The following is an 18,950-nucleotide window of genomic DNA, read 5'->3' as shown; positions in this document are numbered from 1 at the left end:
TGTGTAAGCTATATTATTGTGTTTCATCAAAATCCATTTAGTTGTTTTTGCGTTAAAGAAGTACAAACATACATCCAGACATACAAACTTTCACATTTATAATATTATAATAATAATAGGATGTTACATATCTATTGATAATATATGGGGGGACAGCGCGTACGCAGTCCCCACTACCAAAAATTACGCGTCCGAGTTATCCGCATTAGGCATAATCGCAGAGGTCAACCCAACCGCAGTGCAATGGAAAGATCTCGCTCTGGGGGAACCGCCTACTTGATCACGGTGTCCCCTACGCCAGGTAAGTATGATTTTGATAAGTTCGACTAGAAAGGTCCATAATACTGAATAAGCTTTGATAGCGCGTTGTCAGAACTGCTGCAATATGGACAGCGCCATCTAGTATCTATTGAGAAACTAAAGCACAGTACTTTACTTCTGAAAAAGCGCTATCTGCAGTTAGTCATTATTTTCAAAATCCAATGAATTTAACCTTAGATAACAATTTATACATCTACGGCCTTACAAATAAAATTGGCATAAAGTTATAACTAAGCATAAGCCAAGAATATGCAAAGTGTTTACAAATAGACATTTTGCATACGATTGGTTTATTCGGACGTATAACGTTTCCCGCGTATATTTGCAAGGCTGCTTGTCATTCGGAAAACTATCATTGTATTTACATTGTTGTCAACGATATAGAAAATTATTTATTATTTATTATTAATTTTATTATTTGCATATTCTTTGTTTATCCTCAGATATAACTTTATACTAAGTTTATTTGTGAGGCCGTTAGACTCTAGATAGAATCTATTGCTATTAGACAGCTGATAAAAACAGGCCAGGCTTAATACTTTAGTGTGCGTGACAAGTTACGTCTTACCTTCGCGATTTGCATGAAATTTTGTGTTAGTTAAAGAAGTACAAACATACATCCAGACATACAAACTTTCACATTTATAATATTAATAGGATTACAGAATGTTCAAAAAATAAAAAACAATATTTAGGGATTTACCCTTATAACTTTGGGGTATGAAAAATAGATGTTGGCCGATTCTCAGACCTACCCGATATGCATACAAAATTTTATACAAATCGCTTCAGCCGTTTGGTAGCAAACATCGCGACACGAGAATTTTATATATAAGTTTTGCAGATATTTAAGCGCTTTATTAAGGATAAGCTTTATAATCTGCACAGCGCCATTGAATTGAAGATAATATAGTATGTTAAAAAGAAAATTGGAAGTTGTGAAATTTAAAATTGTACACAGATCAAAATAAACAATCAATACATAGTAATGGAAACAATAATTATATAGTTCGTATTTATATTCGTTGTTAGCCACATCCAGTCTCTCTTAATCCGTATAAAACTATTAATGTTGTCATATTATTGTTATGTAGCTTCATTTGTTGTAATTGCTCATTTTGTTTTTTGCATGATTAGTCCTAACAACCTAAGCTAATGTTATATTGTATTTAAATGTAAAATTCTTATGTAAATGATTTTACGTTAATTCTCTTAAGAATAAATGTATTTTTTCAAACCGAAAATTGAGAAATGTCGCTATCGTTTTCTTTGAAAGCTTTTTAAATATTTGAATTTTTTAATATTTATATTTAGCTCAAAATAAATATATCATCAAAAATATTGATGTAGGCATAATTCTAAAGCAATAAATTTGATGAAGAAAATATTAAAAGTACCCTTATTTAAATCTCATGCAGGTTGTCACCCTATTGGTTGAAACTTTGTACGGACAGCCCGTGAATTAAAATATACATTATGTATTCTCATGACGATTTCATTTATGAGTGAATGTCTGAAACAAACTAGTGAGTTTTGTTATCTAATATTAATTATTGATAGACCAACAATGACCTAGCCATTACAATTAATGACGTCATGGGAATTATATTTTTTTTAATTTTAGTTAATTTTCATGCATTTAGTATGATTTAATGTTGATTTTATTAAAAAATAATTAAAACATAAATAACAATAAACTTAGCGACAGTACTGTTTTAATAATTTATAAATATAAAGGTGCGAAATACGTGACATCACCCTAGGTATGATGCGTCTGACAAATGGTCAGCTGTGAAAAGGATGAGGGAGAGGTCACAAGATCATGAAATTCGTGTGACGTCATTTATGGATTGCCCCTCAAAAGAAAACCACAAACCTCAAAGCACTGCCATGTTCTCTAACATCAACGCCATTTATCGGGTCATCCCCCCGACTCTGCAGTCCCGACATCATCAGCCAATCAGATAGAAGCGCGCCGCGTCCGACCTATCAGAGCAGCGCTACGTCATAATTTCCTCAGATCCACCAGTCGCAGCGCGTTCATTGTTCTGGAATAAGAATTGCAAAATTTGAATTCGGAACGCATTTCAGTTAACAAATACGGCGGGAAGGAAGTTGAGTTCTTGGTATTGACCGTTACGTAACTGTTAATCAAATATGAAGTGGATTAGGCCGGCTCGGAACGCGATTATGTCAGACTTATTTGGAATTGCCTATAAGTTGCTGACCTTATTCTTGTAAATGTTAGAATGTGTTATGCAACTTTAATCAATATCTATCATGATGTAGATGACGATGTATAAATGTGATTTATTAACAGACAAAATTAAGTGAATTAATTTGTTTTATGTTCTCTGTACCCATAGGACAGCAACGGATACTGTGCCTCTGTGGGGACAGACAGATCTGTCACCGCAAGAGTTAGACAGCTGAATTTTTTTGCAATAGCAAGTAAAAGCCCCAGCTATTGGTTACTCGAAGCCAAAACGCCAAGATGACGAATTCCAAAAAAAAACATAATTATAAAGAACATCGTGTCGTTATCGTAGCGATCGTTCGGGCACCGACATGCTATAATTTAAAATAAAAGTTATTATCACGAATATTTTTTAAACATTATGAATTTTTTTATTTTTATGTTTTAGTGTCCAAAATTGGCCGTACCGCGTTTGCTGCTAGCTTTCCATATTTCCAAATTTTCTAATTTTCCTAAGTACCGGCAGTAAAATTGCCAATGTTTATAAAAAAAAATATTTTACTCTCAGCAGACAGTTACCGTTTTGTTTACAAAATATGCCATAATATGTGCAAAGGCAAAGAGATCAGTCCTTGACTAAATTGACTAATCAAATGACAGTGGAGATGTCGTTTATAGGGGCCATGCAGGTTTCTCTTGGGAAATCGTCGACAATTGTCGGAACAAACTCGTGTCTTCTATCGAATCCTCTCTTTAGAAGGTCGCGGAATGGCACGTACACCTCTCTAAGCAGTCGGCACCTGTCCTGTGATTCCTCTGAAGTTGGGCGGCGTCACTTAACGTCAGGTACTGTCCTGTACACTCGTTTGTCCTCCTCTCTTTCATATACTATGTATCTAAGCTATTTAAATATACTTGGCGTGAAGATAACGCAAGGGATCACTCTATTATCAATCAACTTTCGTTTATGTTCAATGGCAGGCATTCTTGCTATAATCATTTCAAAATCCGATAACCGTTAACAGAAGCAATACATATCTTAATAATTGAAGAGGTTTGCAAATCGAGTTAAGCTAAATACACTATTACTTCCATAGATCTATCTGTTAACTACCCGCATCCTGTATCACTATTATTTTGGTTTAAACAAGAGATCCCAATCGATGTCAGATTCTGTTATAAGCCACTTTAAAACAGGATTATGTATAGGATTGAACCAAAATAATCCAGTAACTAATAACAGGTTTATTTTGCTTAGAAATAGTTTATTACGAATACCAATATGTAATCATGTTGCTTACAAAAAACTATATAATAATATTTATAATTTGTATGTAGCTCACATAGTTAAATAACTCAATAAAACTCATTTGGAATTGAATTTTTTTATGACAATAAGCGACGAGACGAGCAGGACGTTCAGCTGATGGTAATTGATACGCCCGGTCCATTACAATGCAGTGCCCCGCTCAGGATTCTTGGAAAAACCAAAAAATTCTGAGCGGCGCTCGTCACTTTGAGACATAAGATGTTAAGTCTCATTTGCCCAGTAATTTATTTCACTAGCTATGGCGCCCTTCAGACCAAAACACAGCTTACTGCTTCACAGCAGAAATAGGCGCCGTTGTGGTAAGCAATAATCTATCCGGCATCCTGTAAAAAGGAGCCTCCCAGTGTTTTAATATTATTTTAGTATTGCGGAATAGGTACGAACGCCGTAATCTACAAGGACGCAGTCGCGGGAGCCCGCTCGTTAACAGTTAATTTGATCAAGTACAGTGGGTCTACTGTCTAGCATTCAACAAATGTTACAAAGACGCGTAGAGGAGTAGTTACGTAAGAAAGTCGCGAGGTAACTCAACTAGAGGCTATTTAAACGGTATCATGACATCAAATGAACTATCAGTACACTTGATTGACTCAGACTTAATAATAATAAGACGGAGCTTTTCAGATAACACCGGAACACACACAGAATAGACATACGACCTTACAAATAAACTTGGTATAAAGTTAGGTACACCTGAGAATAAACCAAGAATATGCAAAATATTTATAAATATACATTTGGCTTATGATTGCTTCATTCGGACAAATAACGTTTCATGTTCGTATTGCATTAGCTTTAAAAAAAATATTTCTCAAAAAGAACAAAAGTTAAGTTAGTTACATGAGAACAATAACTCTAAATAAATATAAAATGAAAATATAATTTTTAAAGTGTAAAGACTTTCTACAATAATAATTCAAAACACGTCATTTCCCAAGATAACAAAATATTGTGTTTCACAATGCTTTTTTAATTTAGCTTTTAATTGTGGTAAAGATTTTCCCTAAAATATGTGTTTTGGGCAAGTCATATAGTAGCGTTCCCTTAATATAGTATATGTATAGCTTTAGTACCATAATTTGTCATAGCTGTAGTTAATTGTAATATATTATGTTAGTTTCATGTACCATGTCTATGACATTTTGTCTTAAAAGTGATTTATGTGTGTACGGAATCTAAGAGTAATTTCCTAATTAGTATGTATACTTTGTATTTGTATGATTGACTTATAGATTTCTTCACAGTGGTTCCCTCATTGCTGAGGATCGTGACTCCGCTTGTTTCGTCTACAGCTCTCCTCCATCTGTTTCGGTGATGGGTTGTTAGTCTGCTCGGATATTTAGTCAGACCAGCGTCGTGGGCCCCGGCCTCTTCCCCTCAAATTTCCCGGAATTTTGACTTATAGATAGTCGATCATTCTTTAGTCAGGCAGCGGTAGTCTAGTGGGAACAAAACAGTTGTAACAGTTTGTTTTAAGATATTCGAAGATCTTTTAAATTAGTTCCGAAATCCCTATTAAGTATTCTTGGTTTATTCACATTTATAACTTCATAGCAAGTTTATTTGAAAGGCCGTTACAATATACTAGAACCCAATAATGCGTGACCAATGTTGTTTTGTCAATGTTAGCTATTCAACTAGCTTTAATTCAAAACACTAAGGAGCTAAATCCAATCGTGGCTGACTGATTACGACTTCAACTTCGGCGTCAATCAAAATCGGTTACTCTTGGTGTATCGCCGTTGGGGTGTTCTCTCTCGCACGCTTTGATTGTCTATACGCTAGTACATTGTACGTCTATGCATCCAAAGAAAATTCTTCTATGGTTAATGTGACAGGTGAGCAAGTAAGTCATCAACGGTTGTAGGTCGCCTCTGTTTATTATTTAGCGTGTAAGACGGATAATGTTCTGCCATCCACATCTTTAACTTTACGCTCGTTTGTCTTTTCTTCCATAAAAAAGATTTAATTTGAATTTGAAGAACATTTTTTTTTATTACCTTTAATTATTTGTATCAAGGAATAAATTAATAATACTATAAGGTATTCCTCGTGTCTTGCCGTAAATACCTAAACAAAGAAAAGAAAAGTTTCTATTGCAAATAACATTTAATACTTTTACAGTGTGTTAGTTAAATACATAATATACAATGTAACATTTTGTTTATTTTAAATAGTAACAGTATTTATGGCCAGACTAAGTATTGTGATTTCTCTATTGGTTGATGTTACTGAAACCGTACGATATTGTATGACAGGAGAGAGGCCGGAATCTTCTGCGAACCCAAACTTCCTTGTTTCAAAATATTATTATTAAAAATATTCGCTGAGTAAAAAAAACCGGAATATTTAACGTAGTTAGGTTACTCCTAAACATAATATTATAATATATAATATTATAACGGTAAAAATTGGTCTTTTGCGAGTCGATCTCGCACACTTTTGTATAATATACGTTTTTTTTACTGGGACAGTATGGGGAAATCCTAATTCAAAAGACATACAGAAAAACTGACTTAGAAACTATTTGATCATTTCATTTCACTTCATCACAATTTTCGTATAGGTATTTTCATGGTCAAGCTCGAGTTGTGGTCGAAAAAAATTTCATATTTAAACATGGAATACTTCTTGTATCTGTAAATATCGACGTAACATGTACGAAGACTTCGTGTACTGAACGTAATGAAATGATCCTGACGTGAAACTAAAAAATAAACAAAAAAAAATAAGAGCAAATGTTACGATTACGGTTTATTTTATAGAAATATGGGGACAAAAGAGCGCACGGATTACTTAGTATTAAGTGATCACCGCTGCCCACATTCTGCTGCCGCACAACACTACGCACATTTTAAATACTTTTGTAAAATAAACAATATATTTTTATTATTGCTTGTTTATCTTTAATAAATGTTATAGCGTAATATATAGCACAATAGTAACACACTGTCAAAATGTCACTTGTCTAAATATTGCGGGTTATGAGATACGGATGGACTGCGGAATTTTAGTAGTTAACAGTGTTCCCGTATGTTACTCTTATTATATTATTAATGAATCACGCTCCGTCTATTTAAATTTCATCCACAATACTGAATTATGATGAGTATTTATTAATTCATGGCACATTTAGGTCGAAGTAATACAGAACCTATTAAAGATGAATAGTCAATTGGAATACTCTTCGTGTTGTCAGTGTGTATATTGTGGATCAATACTGAGTTATTGAAGTCAACACTTCTTGAAGCGCGTTGGCCATTTTTTGAGATGGAAAAAACATTAAGTTCGCGACACTGTTTACGCGGTTACACGCGGTCCTTGAAATTTATACCTGCATCTGGGTGGAGCGATACAGTTGGTACAAACAAAAAGAAGTAGCCCAGCTTGCCTCGCACAGCCACTCTGTGGAATCAATAACCGGCTGCTGTTTTCCCGAACAGATACGACTTAGGGACCTTCAACAAAAAATCATACGCCCACCATAAAGGCCGGCAACGCATTTCTTGACACACCTGTTGTTGCGGATGTCCATGGGCGGTAACCTCACCTCTCCCCATCCCGTAAGCCTCTTGCCCGTTTGCCCCCTCTTATAAAAAAATTCTAATTTAACTCGGACATCGACCAGTCTCTTCGGCGTACACCGTGATACTAAATAGTTTTGTCTTTGTATGTGTGCATGCATCTATTCGGGCGCTCTAGTATGAAGTTAAAATACTGTTCTATTACTGTATTGTGCCGTTACCGATACTATAAACACGTAATTGTTTAAGTTTTCACTTCTATCAGTACTCCCCGATTGCCACTTTTTTTTACTATAATTGTCTTTGAAATTGAAAGAAATTAGTTATTGCTTTTCTAATGAAATACATCTTGTCATAACGATTGCGTCATCACAGAATTTATTTAATGATGTCAATGACGTTCTATAGACAGATGTTATACAGAACCGATAAAGATAAAAGTCTTTTAAAATCATTCTTTATTTTTAAATATATTTAAAGGCATTCAAATTTTTAGAAACTGGACATAATTCTAAAATGGACGTTACAAGTAGGTATACCTATATGCGCGGCTCTTTATATATAAAGAGCCGCGCATTATACATTGGTACATTCAGTAACTCAGCGAAAAAGTGAATAGACTGGTATAAAGTTAAAAGAGTTATTGAAAGAAATAAAGAAAAGAAAGTTTATTTTCAAACGTATAGTAGGTATTTGGTAACGTCACAATAAATATAGATTAAGGCAAAACTTTTTTTAGGCAGCAAACTAAAAAGTAACGTGAAATAATAACTATTGGTGATCAGTATTAGTGTTATTGCTATACATATAGATATCACTTGACTGCAGCGACGTACAATAAATAATTTACGGAATTAAACTGTTTTCTTTATAAGAGGGGGCAAATGGGCAAGCTCACGTGGTGGGGAGTGGTGAGGCAACCGCCAATGGACATCCGCAACATCAGGTGTCAAGAGATGTATTGCCGGTCTTTAAGGTGGTATGCTCTTTTCTTGAAAACAATATTATACCTTAAGCATTTGTTTCAAATTTGGTAACTAGATAGTTTTGCTTTGTAATCTACATACAAAATATATATATTTCATATATTATATATACGTGTGTGAAAATTGTTCCTCAACGCTATCAGATGCTGTAAACCATTGAATATTCCGTGTGTCTCTGTAACAGAAACCCGTAAAGCTATTCTGACTTTCAGATATTAGATTTTTACCTCTACATACAAGAAAGTACATAATGTCTTGAAAACAGTAAAACATAAAATTAACAAACTTCAATAGTCGACTGGCAGAATGACGTCATTGACACGTCAAGTCCTCATTTACCTGCGAATTAACAATTTAAATTGAGCGATTGTAAACAGCCAATTGTCCCCGCGTCTGTCACTTATCGTCTTGCAAAACGCAACAGAATAAGTTATAGGCGCAAGAGGTTTATATCAGCATTGAAGCTATCAGCTATTGTCGATAGTAAACTCTAAAAAAGATGTCTTACTTACAAGTAAAAACAACCTAACCGATCATTTTACAGCGGAGTATCTTTAAGAATACGTGTATGTTTCTTATGCTTTTAGAAGAAAAAATGCATGGGTTCGCTAACTCTGGTAGGTTAAGGTCAAGATCGCCGGAATAGGTTAGATGAGGGCTAGTGGAGATCTTTGACAAACTTAAGTCGATTAAAGTCAATTTATGCACCTGCGCAATCATATTGATAATGGCATTTATTTTTTATAGGTAATTTGGACCATTTCTATGACCTACCTTACCCTAGCTTAAGTGTAGGTATGCTAAAATGAGGTGACAAATACTTACTGAAATTCCATTCCATTGGGAGCTATGTCGCAGTTAAAGATTTATAAGCTATTAAATTCAATAAACCGCAGCTTCTGTACATAAGAAAATATTGTTCATGTTTTTTTATAAAGAATAAATTCTAACCACATAATTCATGTGTGGACTAAGGCATACGTCAAAGATGTACACGACGCAACGGACGATCGCTCCTGCGCTACCGTTCACACTTCCATCCAACCACACTTTAACTGTTTTAATTTTAACAACCTGAGAGTTAAACAAGACATACAAGATTTTGTATGATACGTCACTCTAACGTTTAGCTCAGTTGGGAGAGCACTTGCACGGAACGCGAGTGGGTTCGGGTCCCGCATCGTTCATAAAATTTTGTTTTCAAATTTTATTTTTTTTTGGGCACATTACATCTTGTTTCTTATGTTAATCAATTAATGTACTATACAGACCGCTCAAATCCTGTCAAATGAACCGTACACAAACGCACACTCTATTCAACAATATTGCGTTGTCGAACGAGATCGCGTCAGAATACGTGAGGATTTTACTAAAATATATCTGGTTGTTTCCTTATGTACATGTGTCACTTTGAATTTCTATTTTGTTGCGGTTTTACTTATGACTATATTAAGATATATATACCTGTTGTAAAAATTACGTGCTTTATTTAAACATCATACGAGAAGCAATTACATAATATTTAATGGGTATGACTGTTGAAAATTTCATCAGTATTAACTCACTATATTGTATATAATATTGTGTATAATATAGCGTAAATTATTTTATTAAACGATACAATAAACTTTGATTTTAACGGCTACTTATGGCATCAAGCCTTGAAACCGGTTGTAAATTTAAAGGTTATTAACTATTAACACCGGTTTTATCTATTATAGTTCGGAGTGTAAACATCACTTAAATAATAACATTGCTCTGTCAATTGATTCTGCGATAAAGATAAAAAAAATATTTTTAACCAGTTGAACGATAAGTTTATAATGTAAATAAATAACCAAAAATTAAATTAATAATTCAATGTAGAACAAAACCGACTATACTGTGATTTCACTTTGTACTTAAACTATAACCGGCTCAAATTGTTTTTATGCTTTTCAAGAGTTGTATTTCGCAAAAGCATCAAGATCTTATTTAACTTAACTAGATAATATTAAATTTTTTAAATGTCTAGTAAAGTGGGTACCTACCTAGTTTTTAAATGTATTTTAAAATCGATAATTTCCTTGTAAAAACTTTTTTGTGTAGGTACACCAGGTTCACTTAGCCATGGTCACAAAACAACCGCATTAATTTAAGGACTGGCCCAAGCATTGAAGCCTACTGCATCATTATTGAATTAGTCGCCTTTTATCCAAGGAAAAAGGCACACACGCGGCGTTTTAAAATCGCGAAATATTTTAAGTCATTATGTGTATCTAGATAATGCTACCCTCGTTTCGTGCAGTGTTATTAAAAACTTTGCTCTGAGAAATGACTCAGCGATGGAAAAACCCGTTCTTTACTTTTTTTTTCCAATAAAACCTTTATACGAAACTTATACAGGTAAAACAACTACATCCTAAAAGTGGGGGATTGCAATTGGACCTTGATTCTAAAATATATATTGGCACTGAAAATTTCCAAAATAAAAAATTATGTGATGCAGATTATTTTTTAATTTTTTTCTACAATAAAAAAGCAATGCAGTCCGTTTGTCAATGATAGCTATCTAATTATCTCTGTTAATAGTGCCTAGAATTATAAAAAAAAAACAGAAATGTATTTCGCCGCATCAGCTGATAGCATTATAAACGTTATGCAAGTAACATTGGCCTTATTACGTAGGAACTGTACATCGCATTACAATGCTGGCTAAAAAACTTCAGAACAGAACTACAGAACGTTCTTGATAAAATGTCAATAGCTTATGATTCAGTTATAGGGAGCTCTACAGAACCCTTCCGTATTCGGAGGATGTCTGGTTGCACCCTGGTAAACAAGGATCCACAATTTTTTTGTTACCGAATTAAAAGTTTTCGATGTACTTAGACGTTAACTGGTTAGAATTTTATTTGGTTTTCAAGCTATACCTTGATAGTATTAAAAACTGTAATCTTTAGATTTAAGTTTTCGATCTTTGGTGCGCGAATCCGATACAACAAAACCTCTAAAAACCTTCCGTATCATCACGATGTGAAGTAATTACGGATATGGGAAGGTACTTACAAAATTAATTTAAGAACAATTCAAAAGTTTGTTTCAGTGTGAACGGAGTATCATAATATTAATAGAATTAGTAATTGTGATATTTTATAACTGTTTCTGTAAAATAAATTATTTTATTGAGTTTTGCTTATGTTTTTTATCAGTCCGCTTTATTGTTGTTATACTATCACAAATCATAATGACACATTACTGCTCACCGACGTGTTTCGCTCGCCATGCATACAACCAGCCTTATTTAATTAAAATACAGCTTGTAGGACGATTGACCTCAGATACTCTCGTGGGCATTTTGTGGGTCATATTACGAAACTAGACAGAATAATGACTCATTTTCATTATGCCATTGTATCTGGATGAATGGAATTCCTTGTCGATGTTTACTGGAGTCTTTGTTAATTAACAATATTAATACAATCGTAAGTGCTATGAAATAGCTTACATTTCAATACTTTTACTACTCCTCTACTTTTATCTGTCATTTATACAGCCACGATCACTAATATAAGTAACTACATACTTTATTGAGTCTTTGAAATAGTCTATACTCTATGACCTAAAAAGCATTGTTTACTGTACTATTATAATGTCTCCAAAAAAGCACGGTATTGTTTTGGTGTCACAGACAACTAAATCTATATATAGTAGGTTTATATAAATTGTGTTATATGCAGTATATACTATATCACATATATAATATTTTCATGTTTAAATCATACAACTAAACCTTTTTATGTCAACGTAAGAAAAATACTTGTTAATATAATTTGCGAAGATGCTGCTATAGGTATCTTTCGTAATTTTCAATTTTCTTGCGTTGGCTGTATGGGTGCATATTTGCCATTCCTTGAAGGAAAAATGAAACCAGTCACCAGAGAAGGGAAGTACCTATGTATAAAATCATTAGTCATTACATTTCCCGCCCATTTAAGCGGTAGCTCGATTTTGAGAATTTGAGCTCGAAAATTAGTGATATTTGTTTGATTTAAATTTATTTAAAAGGAGATAGTAATGGTACTTTATGCAAATAGAAAGAAACAGATAGTGACTGTTACACACATACATTGTTATGACAATAGTTCCCTTCGAAAGTAATAAAACAATATTTATTATTCAATGTACAATTTTTACATTGTTACGATTATAATGTATTACATAGATAACTATATGTCTGACCCTTAACCCAGTTACTAAGAGAGAGGCTCTTGAGATATTAATCGAGACTCTTGGCTAAAAAGCCGCTTAAGGAAACGACGTGTTATTATTGTTACTACCCGAAATATCGAACACAGAAGATTTCGCCGAAACTAATATCCAAAATATACGAGCATCAAAGGTTGGGCAACTAGAACGGCCTCAGAGTTGAGTAAACAACACAGTTAGGCCAAGCGTTGCGAATCATTTCTCAAACAAGCCTTGTTTGACTGTGCCTAATCGGGGCTACAACAAAACATTTAGGAAGTTTTGCGAGAGATATTTCACAATTAAATGAAACTGTACTTTTACATCGCTATTAATGTTTAAACATTTGGCCCTTAATATATTTGTCATTAGGTACTTCATAAAAAATGTAGATGGCAATGTTAATGTTTTGTTATATTATTATAAAACGCGCTATTAATATTTTTTCAGATTTAATTAGGACATGTTTTGGATTTTGTTATAATTATAAATCATAAAAAAAAAATATGTAGTAATAAAAAAACATGTCTGGAAGTCATACGTGGTAGAAGTGAAACCAGTCTAGCGAAACTTACGAAGCTTTGAGTATGTGTCTCCTAAGTTTAACGGTAATGGACGGCACGTTTCATAATTCATACTAAACAAAATTTCAATTTTTATTTAGGCAGTCCCGCCTCTTATTACGTACTGTTTTATATGCTCTTTGGTGAAACCTTCAGAAATGATTATCCAAGATAAAATTACACATATTGTTAAATATAGTATTTGTGTAGTAGTACTAGCCCGGAATGCCGTTATAATGATACTTTCTAACTAATCCCTTGACATTCTCGACGCGGCGGAGGCAGGGTTAGCGTTTTACCGATGTCTAGACTGCGTAGAAGTCGCACTAAGCTGATTAGCGCGGAATTTGTTGAAGGCTTAAAGGAAACTAACGTCTCAATACGTGGTGTGAGCAGAAGGGAGGAGGACAGGCACGCATCAGTCACCTTATGGTTGTTAAGTGATCATCGCCTCCGGTGTTGTACGTATTCTTTATTAAAGTGAAAACTTCATTAGCGGCGTTAAGCATTTTCTTTGGATGGGTATAAAATGTTAAACTCGTGTTAGGACACGTGGCCTGATCAAAAATACGTAAGACAGTCGTTGAAATTATGGATTAAAGATTTACACTTCTAATTATATATAGTTCGGCTATTTCAACTTAGCGATCATACGGTTATTGGCCCAGTAGTGGTTGAACCATTGTGCTTGCGAAGCCTAAACATCGCGAGGTTGAGGGATTGAATCTCAGCCGTGAAATATTTTTACAGTTTTATTATATGGTTTTTAAGTTTTGTTATTAGCGAATACTCTGCCTAAGGCGATAATTGTACTTGTATTTTTTTGTTACATATTATTTAGTTTATATTTATTTTTTCTATTTTATTATTTTGTTTCAGTTTTAAAGATTGGCGATGATGATGCTTTATTATAATCTCAACACTAAACGACGATACTTAACAAACGAAAATAAGTTTCATAGTCTGTAATACTTAATAAACTTGATGATTTTGCTTATTCTTAGGCTTTCCCGGCCCGTACCGCACATTCCTTATGTCCCTGCATATAAAATCTGTAATATCTTCGAAAATATTCATTTAAATTACATGCTGTGAAAGACCATAATGATCCATAGTAAATGAACAATGTATTTAAGGGACTATTGAATTGGATAAGGATAAGTGCTCTAATGCTTAAAATCGCTTCGTAAATAAGCGATAATTTCTCGTAAACGTAAAGGATAAAAATGGTTATTGTTATCCCAGAGAGATAGAGAGACATTTTTATGGACCCTTTTAAGTTTTACCTTACTGTGGTAAATTATTTTGTTCTATCTCGTAGGGTTGAGCCAGCGTTTGCAACGTAAGCGCAAAAAAAATGTATCAAAAAATGTAAAAGAATGACGACACCATATTAGAAACCTTAGAAAGGCGTGAATATTTTATTACTAGAAAACCTTCAAGGTTAGCAGCAACATTAAAAAACAGTTTAAACTAACGCGCTAGATATTTTTCTAGCTCAAATTTTGTGTAACGCGAACATAACAGTAAAAGAGACGTAAACCTATATTCTGTTTTCACGACTGTCCTTAATTTGGTTTGTTAACAAGCATTTTCACTCTTTGTAGCAGCAGTGATACCATTATTTACTCAAATTTTTAAATTAATATTTGTCACTAAAAATAATTATTGCGGTACACTTTTTTATATAAATATCTTACGTCTAACTAGATATTAATATCTTAAATCATCTAAGATTAATTTTAGAACTGTGGCATTTATTTTGGAGCTTTCTGAATCATTCTGCAATATTCTAGATCATTCTAAAATTTTGTAAAACACTTTCATTTGATTACATTTGAAAACTTTCCAAATAATCCTAAAAATCTCTAGATCATTCAAGAAATTTCTATAATAATCTATAATCGTGCAGCCTCAAAGTAAAATATAGGAACACATATATATAGATATTATGTTAATTACAATTGCAATTTATATGCTAATCCATTCTTTCGATACATTTTCTACTCGGCATTCCGAATCGAATGAGCCATCGCTCAAATTTGTAGGAGCTTTAGAAATTAAGACTTTCCCGAGAGCTTTTGCAAATGGACCTCCAGCTTCCTCACTGGGCGCAGCATACAAGTCGTTGTCAACGGTTATTGCTCGAACCCGAAACCAAAACTAAAAGATGTTTTGCGTTTTCCATTTAAATATTTTAATATCATTTTCCTTTCTATATAACTCTTATATTATGTTGCTGCTACGGAACCCGTCATGGGCGAGTCCGTCTCGCACTTTGTTTTTTGAACTTGTTCACTAGACGTAATGTGAATAGGTATATGACCAATTACTGTAGGAAAACTGAATATGTGGCATCTTAATAGGAAGAGACCCCAATAATATATGTATTTGGAAAGGATGAGAGAAAAATGTTTAACAAAACAACAACCGACTTCAAAAACCCAAAACAATAGATATAATATACACAAAAAAGTATAAAAATAATTGCGTATTTTTATACAATCTAATTCTAGTTTAGATTATTGTTATATTGAAATCGGTCGAAATGTCAAATTAACTCTGACGTTAGTTGGTCAACTAGACCATTTGTATGATACTTCAGCTACCAAGAGTCTTGTAACTCATATGTCTACTGAACCACAACCAATGGACGAGAACTAAATCAATATCAATATATTATTTTAATTTACATACAAGTTATAGTATGTAACGTATTAACGGATAATAATATTTTGATTGCTTGTATTTAACACGTTTTTTATTACTAGCCTGAGATCATGGAAAACATGAATGTTCTAGAAACAATATGTAGGTATATGGTGCACCTGATCGGATGCTGCGAGATAAGATAACAGCATTTACATTGCCTAGATATCGCGTTGCAAAACAACACCGACAATATCGCTCTTTCTAACGATGGCGGGCCTGTTAAATAGTCATAGGCAATTTGTCATGGGAGCAGGTGACGAAACTTGCAAATGGTCCATTTATGTGAAGCAGTACCATGGACTTAGAATGGAGTTGCGTACGCCTGCCATAACCCGCTACCCGCGGACATGTTCAGCACCCCGGGGGACGGTCGCGCACGCAGTTGTCGGACTATAGTTTAATGTTCAATATGTTAATGAGCTAATTCCAGCCAACTGTTTACGACTTCGCAATTAAAATCGGTTACAGCAATAAAAGATTCACTTTCCATTTCTATCATGCTTTGTATCCGTTCCAAGTGTTCTTTCTTCCATTTGTTTGTCTTTACGCTAGTGTATTGTAAGGCTAAGTGTATGAGCGGCACGTATTATGTGCTTGTCATTGTCCTTGAGATGGATAATAACGTTCAGTTTTCACACATAAGAATGTGTATCAGATGAGTGGTTAAAGTCATCTCAATTCTGATAACAATCTGGCCTGAATGTATATGGGTGTTATGTGGCTGCTATGTGGTGCTCCATGCCCCCATAAGCATACAAACAAATCCGACAACAAGTCAAAAGTTCGTCCGCATCGTGTTGACGTCTGGCATTCTTCAAGCGCGCGTGTTGCGAGGAACTTCTGGCCTCGCACACCCACTTTGTTGAATCAATAACCGGCTGCAGTTTTCCTGAACTGACACGACTTAGGGACCTTCAAGAATAGAGCATACTACCAACTGAAAGGCCAGCAATACATCTCTTGACCCCTGAAAAGTTGTTAGTTTAAATAATATATAAAATGTTATGTAGAAATAGAATTGAAGATATAGATTATAATACTGGAGTATCTAAGATAAGTTGTATGATGTAAGCAGCACGGAATTTACAGTGGCAATATAAACATCGAAATAATACGCCGAGCTACACAATCGTAGTTCGTAGAAACAGACTTACAGATAACTAAATAGTACAGTCTGCTGCAGGTTATATTTATTGCTTATTATGGTGGTTACATGTATGGAAGTAGGTTTACTGTACAAAGAGACCTACATATGTACACGTATTTATTTATTAGGGCAGGTAACAAATTATACTCTTTGTAAATATGAACACTTGAATAATAAATTACAAGTGACAGAATTCGATTGGCCACAATAAAAGCTTAGACTTACTAATAATATTGGTTTACAATGTACAAAATAAGAAAGCGAGGTCCACACGAACATGAATTGGTGAAACAAAGGCCACAGCAGGTATTGTATCTAATTATATATGTATTGTGGGTGTAGTCAAAATTTGCTAGTAATTTGTAGAAACTTGTGAGCTCCAAACTATTCAAAATTATTATTATTTGAATAACAGAAGTAAGAATGCTTCCATGAATTGACTCAAGAGGATATGTATTCTAAGACGTAGCAAGTGAAACTTTCAATTCCTGTCTACGCTTCTGAAAGACAGAAGCGATAATGCCTTGGCATAGTATAATATACTGAAAGTATCCACTAAAAACATACATTTATCATATCACCAGTTTTTGGCAATACCCCTATCATTGCCTCGCCTAATTTCGTAATATTATGCCGAAAATTACGAGCGATCCCCAATTTTGCGGTTGTCTGGAACTGCGAGGAAATTTCTACCCGGCCCATATTTTAGTACTGAATAAGGTGCAGAACCGGCTACATATGGAGGATAATGGGTAGATCTTATCTCTGGTCTAGTGGACCCATTATAGCAATTTGCAAAAGTGCAACGCAGAGCTCTGACCAGAGTTGGGAACTCAGAGCTCTGTCAACAACTCGACCACTTGCCGATTTTTTTTATTATAATAAGGGACGAGAAGAGCAGGACATTCAGCTGATGGTAATTGATACATCCTGCCCATTACAATGCAGTGCCGCTCAGGATTCTTGAAAAATCCAAAAATTCTGAGCGGCACTACAACTGCGCTTTTCACCTTGTGACATAACATGTTAAGTCTCATTTGCTCAATAATTTCAAAAGCTATGAGTCTATGACGCCCTTTAGTATAATAATCCTTACACATTACACACAGAGAGTGATTTAAAGAGCTATTTCGACCTGACCCTACATTGCACCACACGCCACAAACTTAAATATCAACATGTCTGGAGTTTGTTCAAAGTACGGTTTTCAAGGAACTTCTACAGTCAAGCTGTAAACTGTACCTTTAAGTGTAAGACTTGTTTATCCTCCCTAATGCATACAGGATGGCCCATGTAGACTGGTCAGGATAGCAAGTTTGAAACAATAAGACATACAAAGGTCTGTTACAAGGTGTCTTAGGAACCATGTCAACGATTTTAGTGACAAGACAAACTGCATTCATAGATTAAAAAAACAAGTAATCTATTCGGTACACAATGGACACAGCTACAGAAATAATTTTTCGAGACTTCCGGGTTCAATTCCAGAACTAGTCTACTAGTTCTAGTTTTTTTTTAATGAATTCAGTTTTTCTTGTCACTAACCAATGACATGATTCCAAAGAACGGACAGAGCTCTGAATGTCTTATAGTTTAAGACTTGTCCATATTGACCAATCCATATGGGCCACCACCCTGTATGAATGGATATATGAGAACGGCCACGTCTCGAACAGCGTGGCAGCCCTCGTAGCCAGATAGGGAATACGATATTCCAACGTGTATGCGGATGTATAAAAGTAAAAGCTGTCCCCAATCTACATTCGGAAACAAAACATATGTTTTCCAGTGACTGCGCCAAATGTTTTACGAGTCATTCAGTGGAGCTTCAATCATCTTTTAAATTAGGACATAATTTTGTTTCCTGTTATGCAAGTGTTTCATTGTAAAATTTACGTCCTTTTTTCCTGGACATTTTGTGATTAAGATCGACGGTATTAGTT

General features: G+C 34.3%; 1 protein-coding gene and 1 non-coding gene across 2 annotated transcripts in view; both read right to left on the bottom strand.

The window, feature by feature from the left end:
• The window catches only part of LOC126976075 (pleckstrin homology-like domain family B member 1), a 111,645-nt gene that overhangs the window by 87,472 nt on the left and 5,223 nt on the right, over positions 1 to 18,950 (bottom strand). Inside the window, exon 2 of the mRNA XM_050824244.1 lies at positions 2,198 to 2,369. Coding sequence (XP_050680201.1) covers positions 2,198 to 2,274 — 77 coding nt within the window. The 5' untranslated portion in view covers positions 2,275 to 2,369. The remainder of the gene's footprint in view (positions 1 to 2,197; positions 2,370 to 18,950) is intronic.
• LOC126976232 (U1 spliceosomal RNA) lies at positions 148 to 309 on the bottom strand. Its single transcript, XR_007731872.1, has one exon. It is a non-coding gene; the product is annotated as a U1 spliceosomal RNA (small nuclear RNA).

The sequence above is a fragment of the Leptidea sinapis genome, chromosome 39 (genome assembly GCF_905404315.1).
Source record: "Leptidea sinapis chromosome 39, ilLepSina1.1, whole genome shotgun sequence".
Lineage (NCBI taxonomy): Eukaryota > Metazoa > Arthropoda > Insecta > Lepidoptera > Pieridae > Leptidea > Leptidea sinapis.
This window is presented reverse-complemented; position numbering and strand designations above follow the sequence as displayed.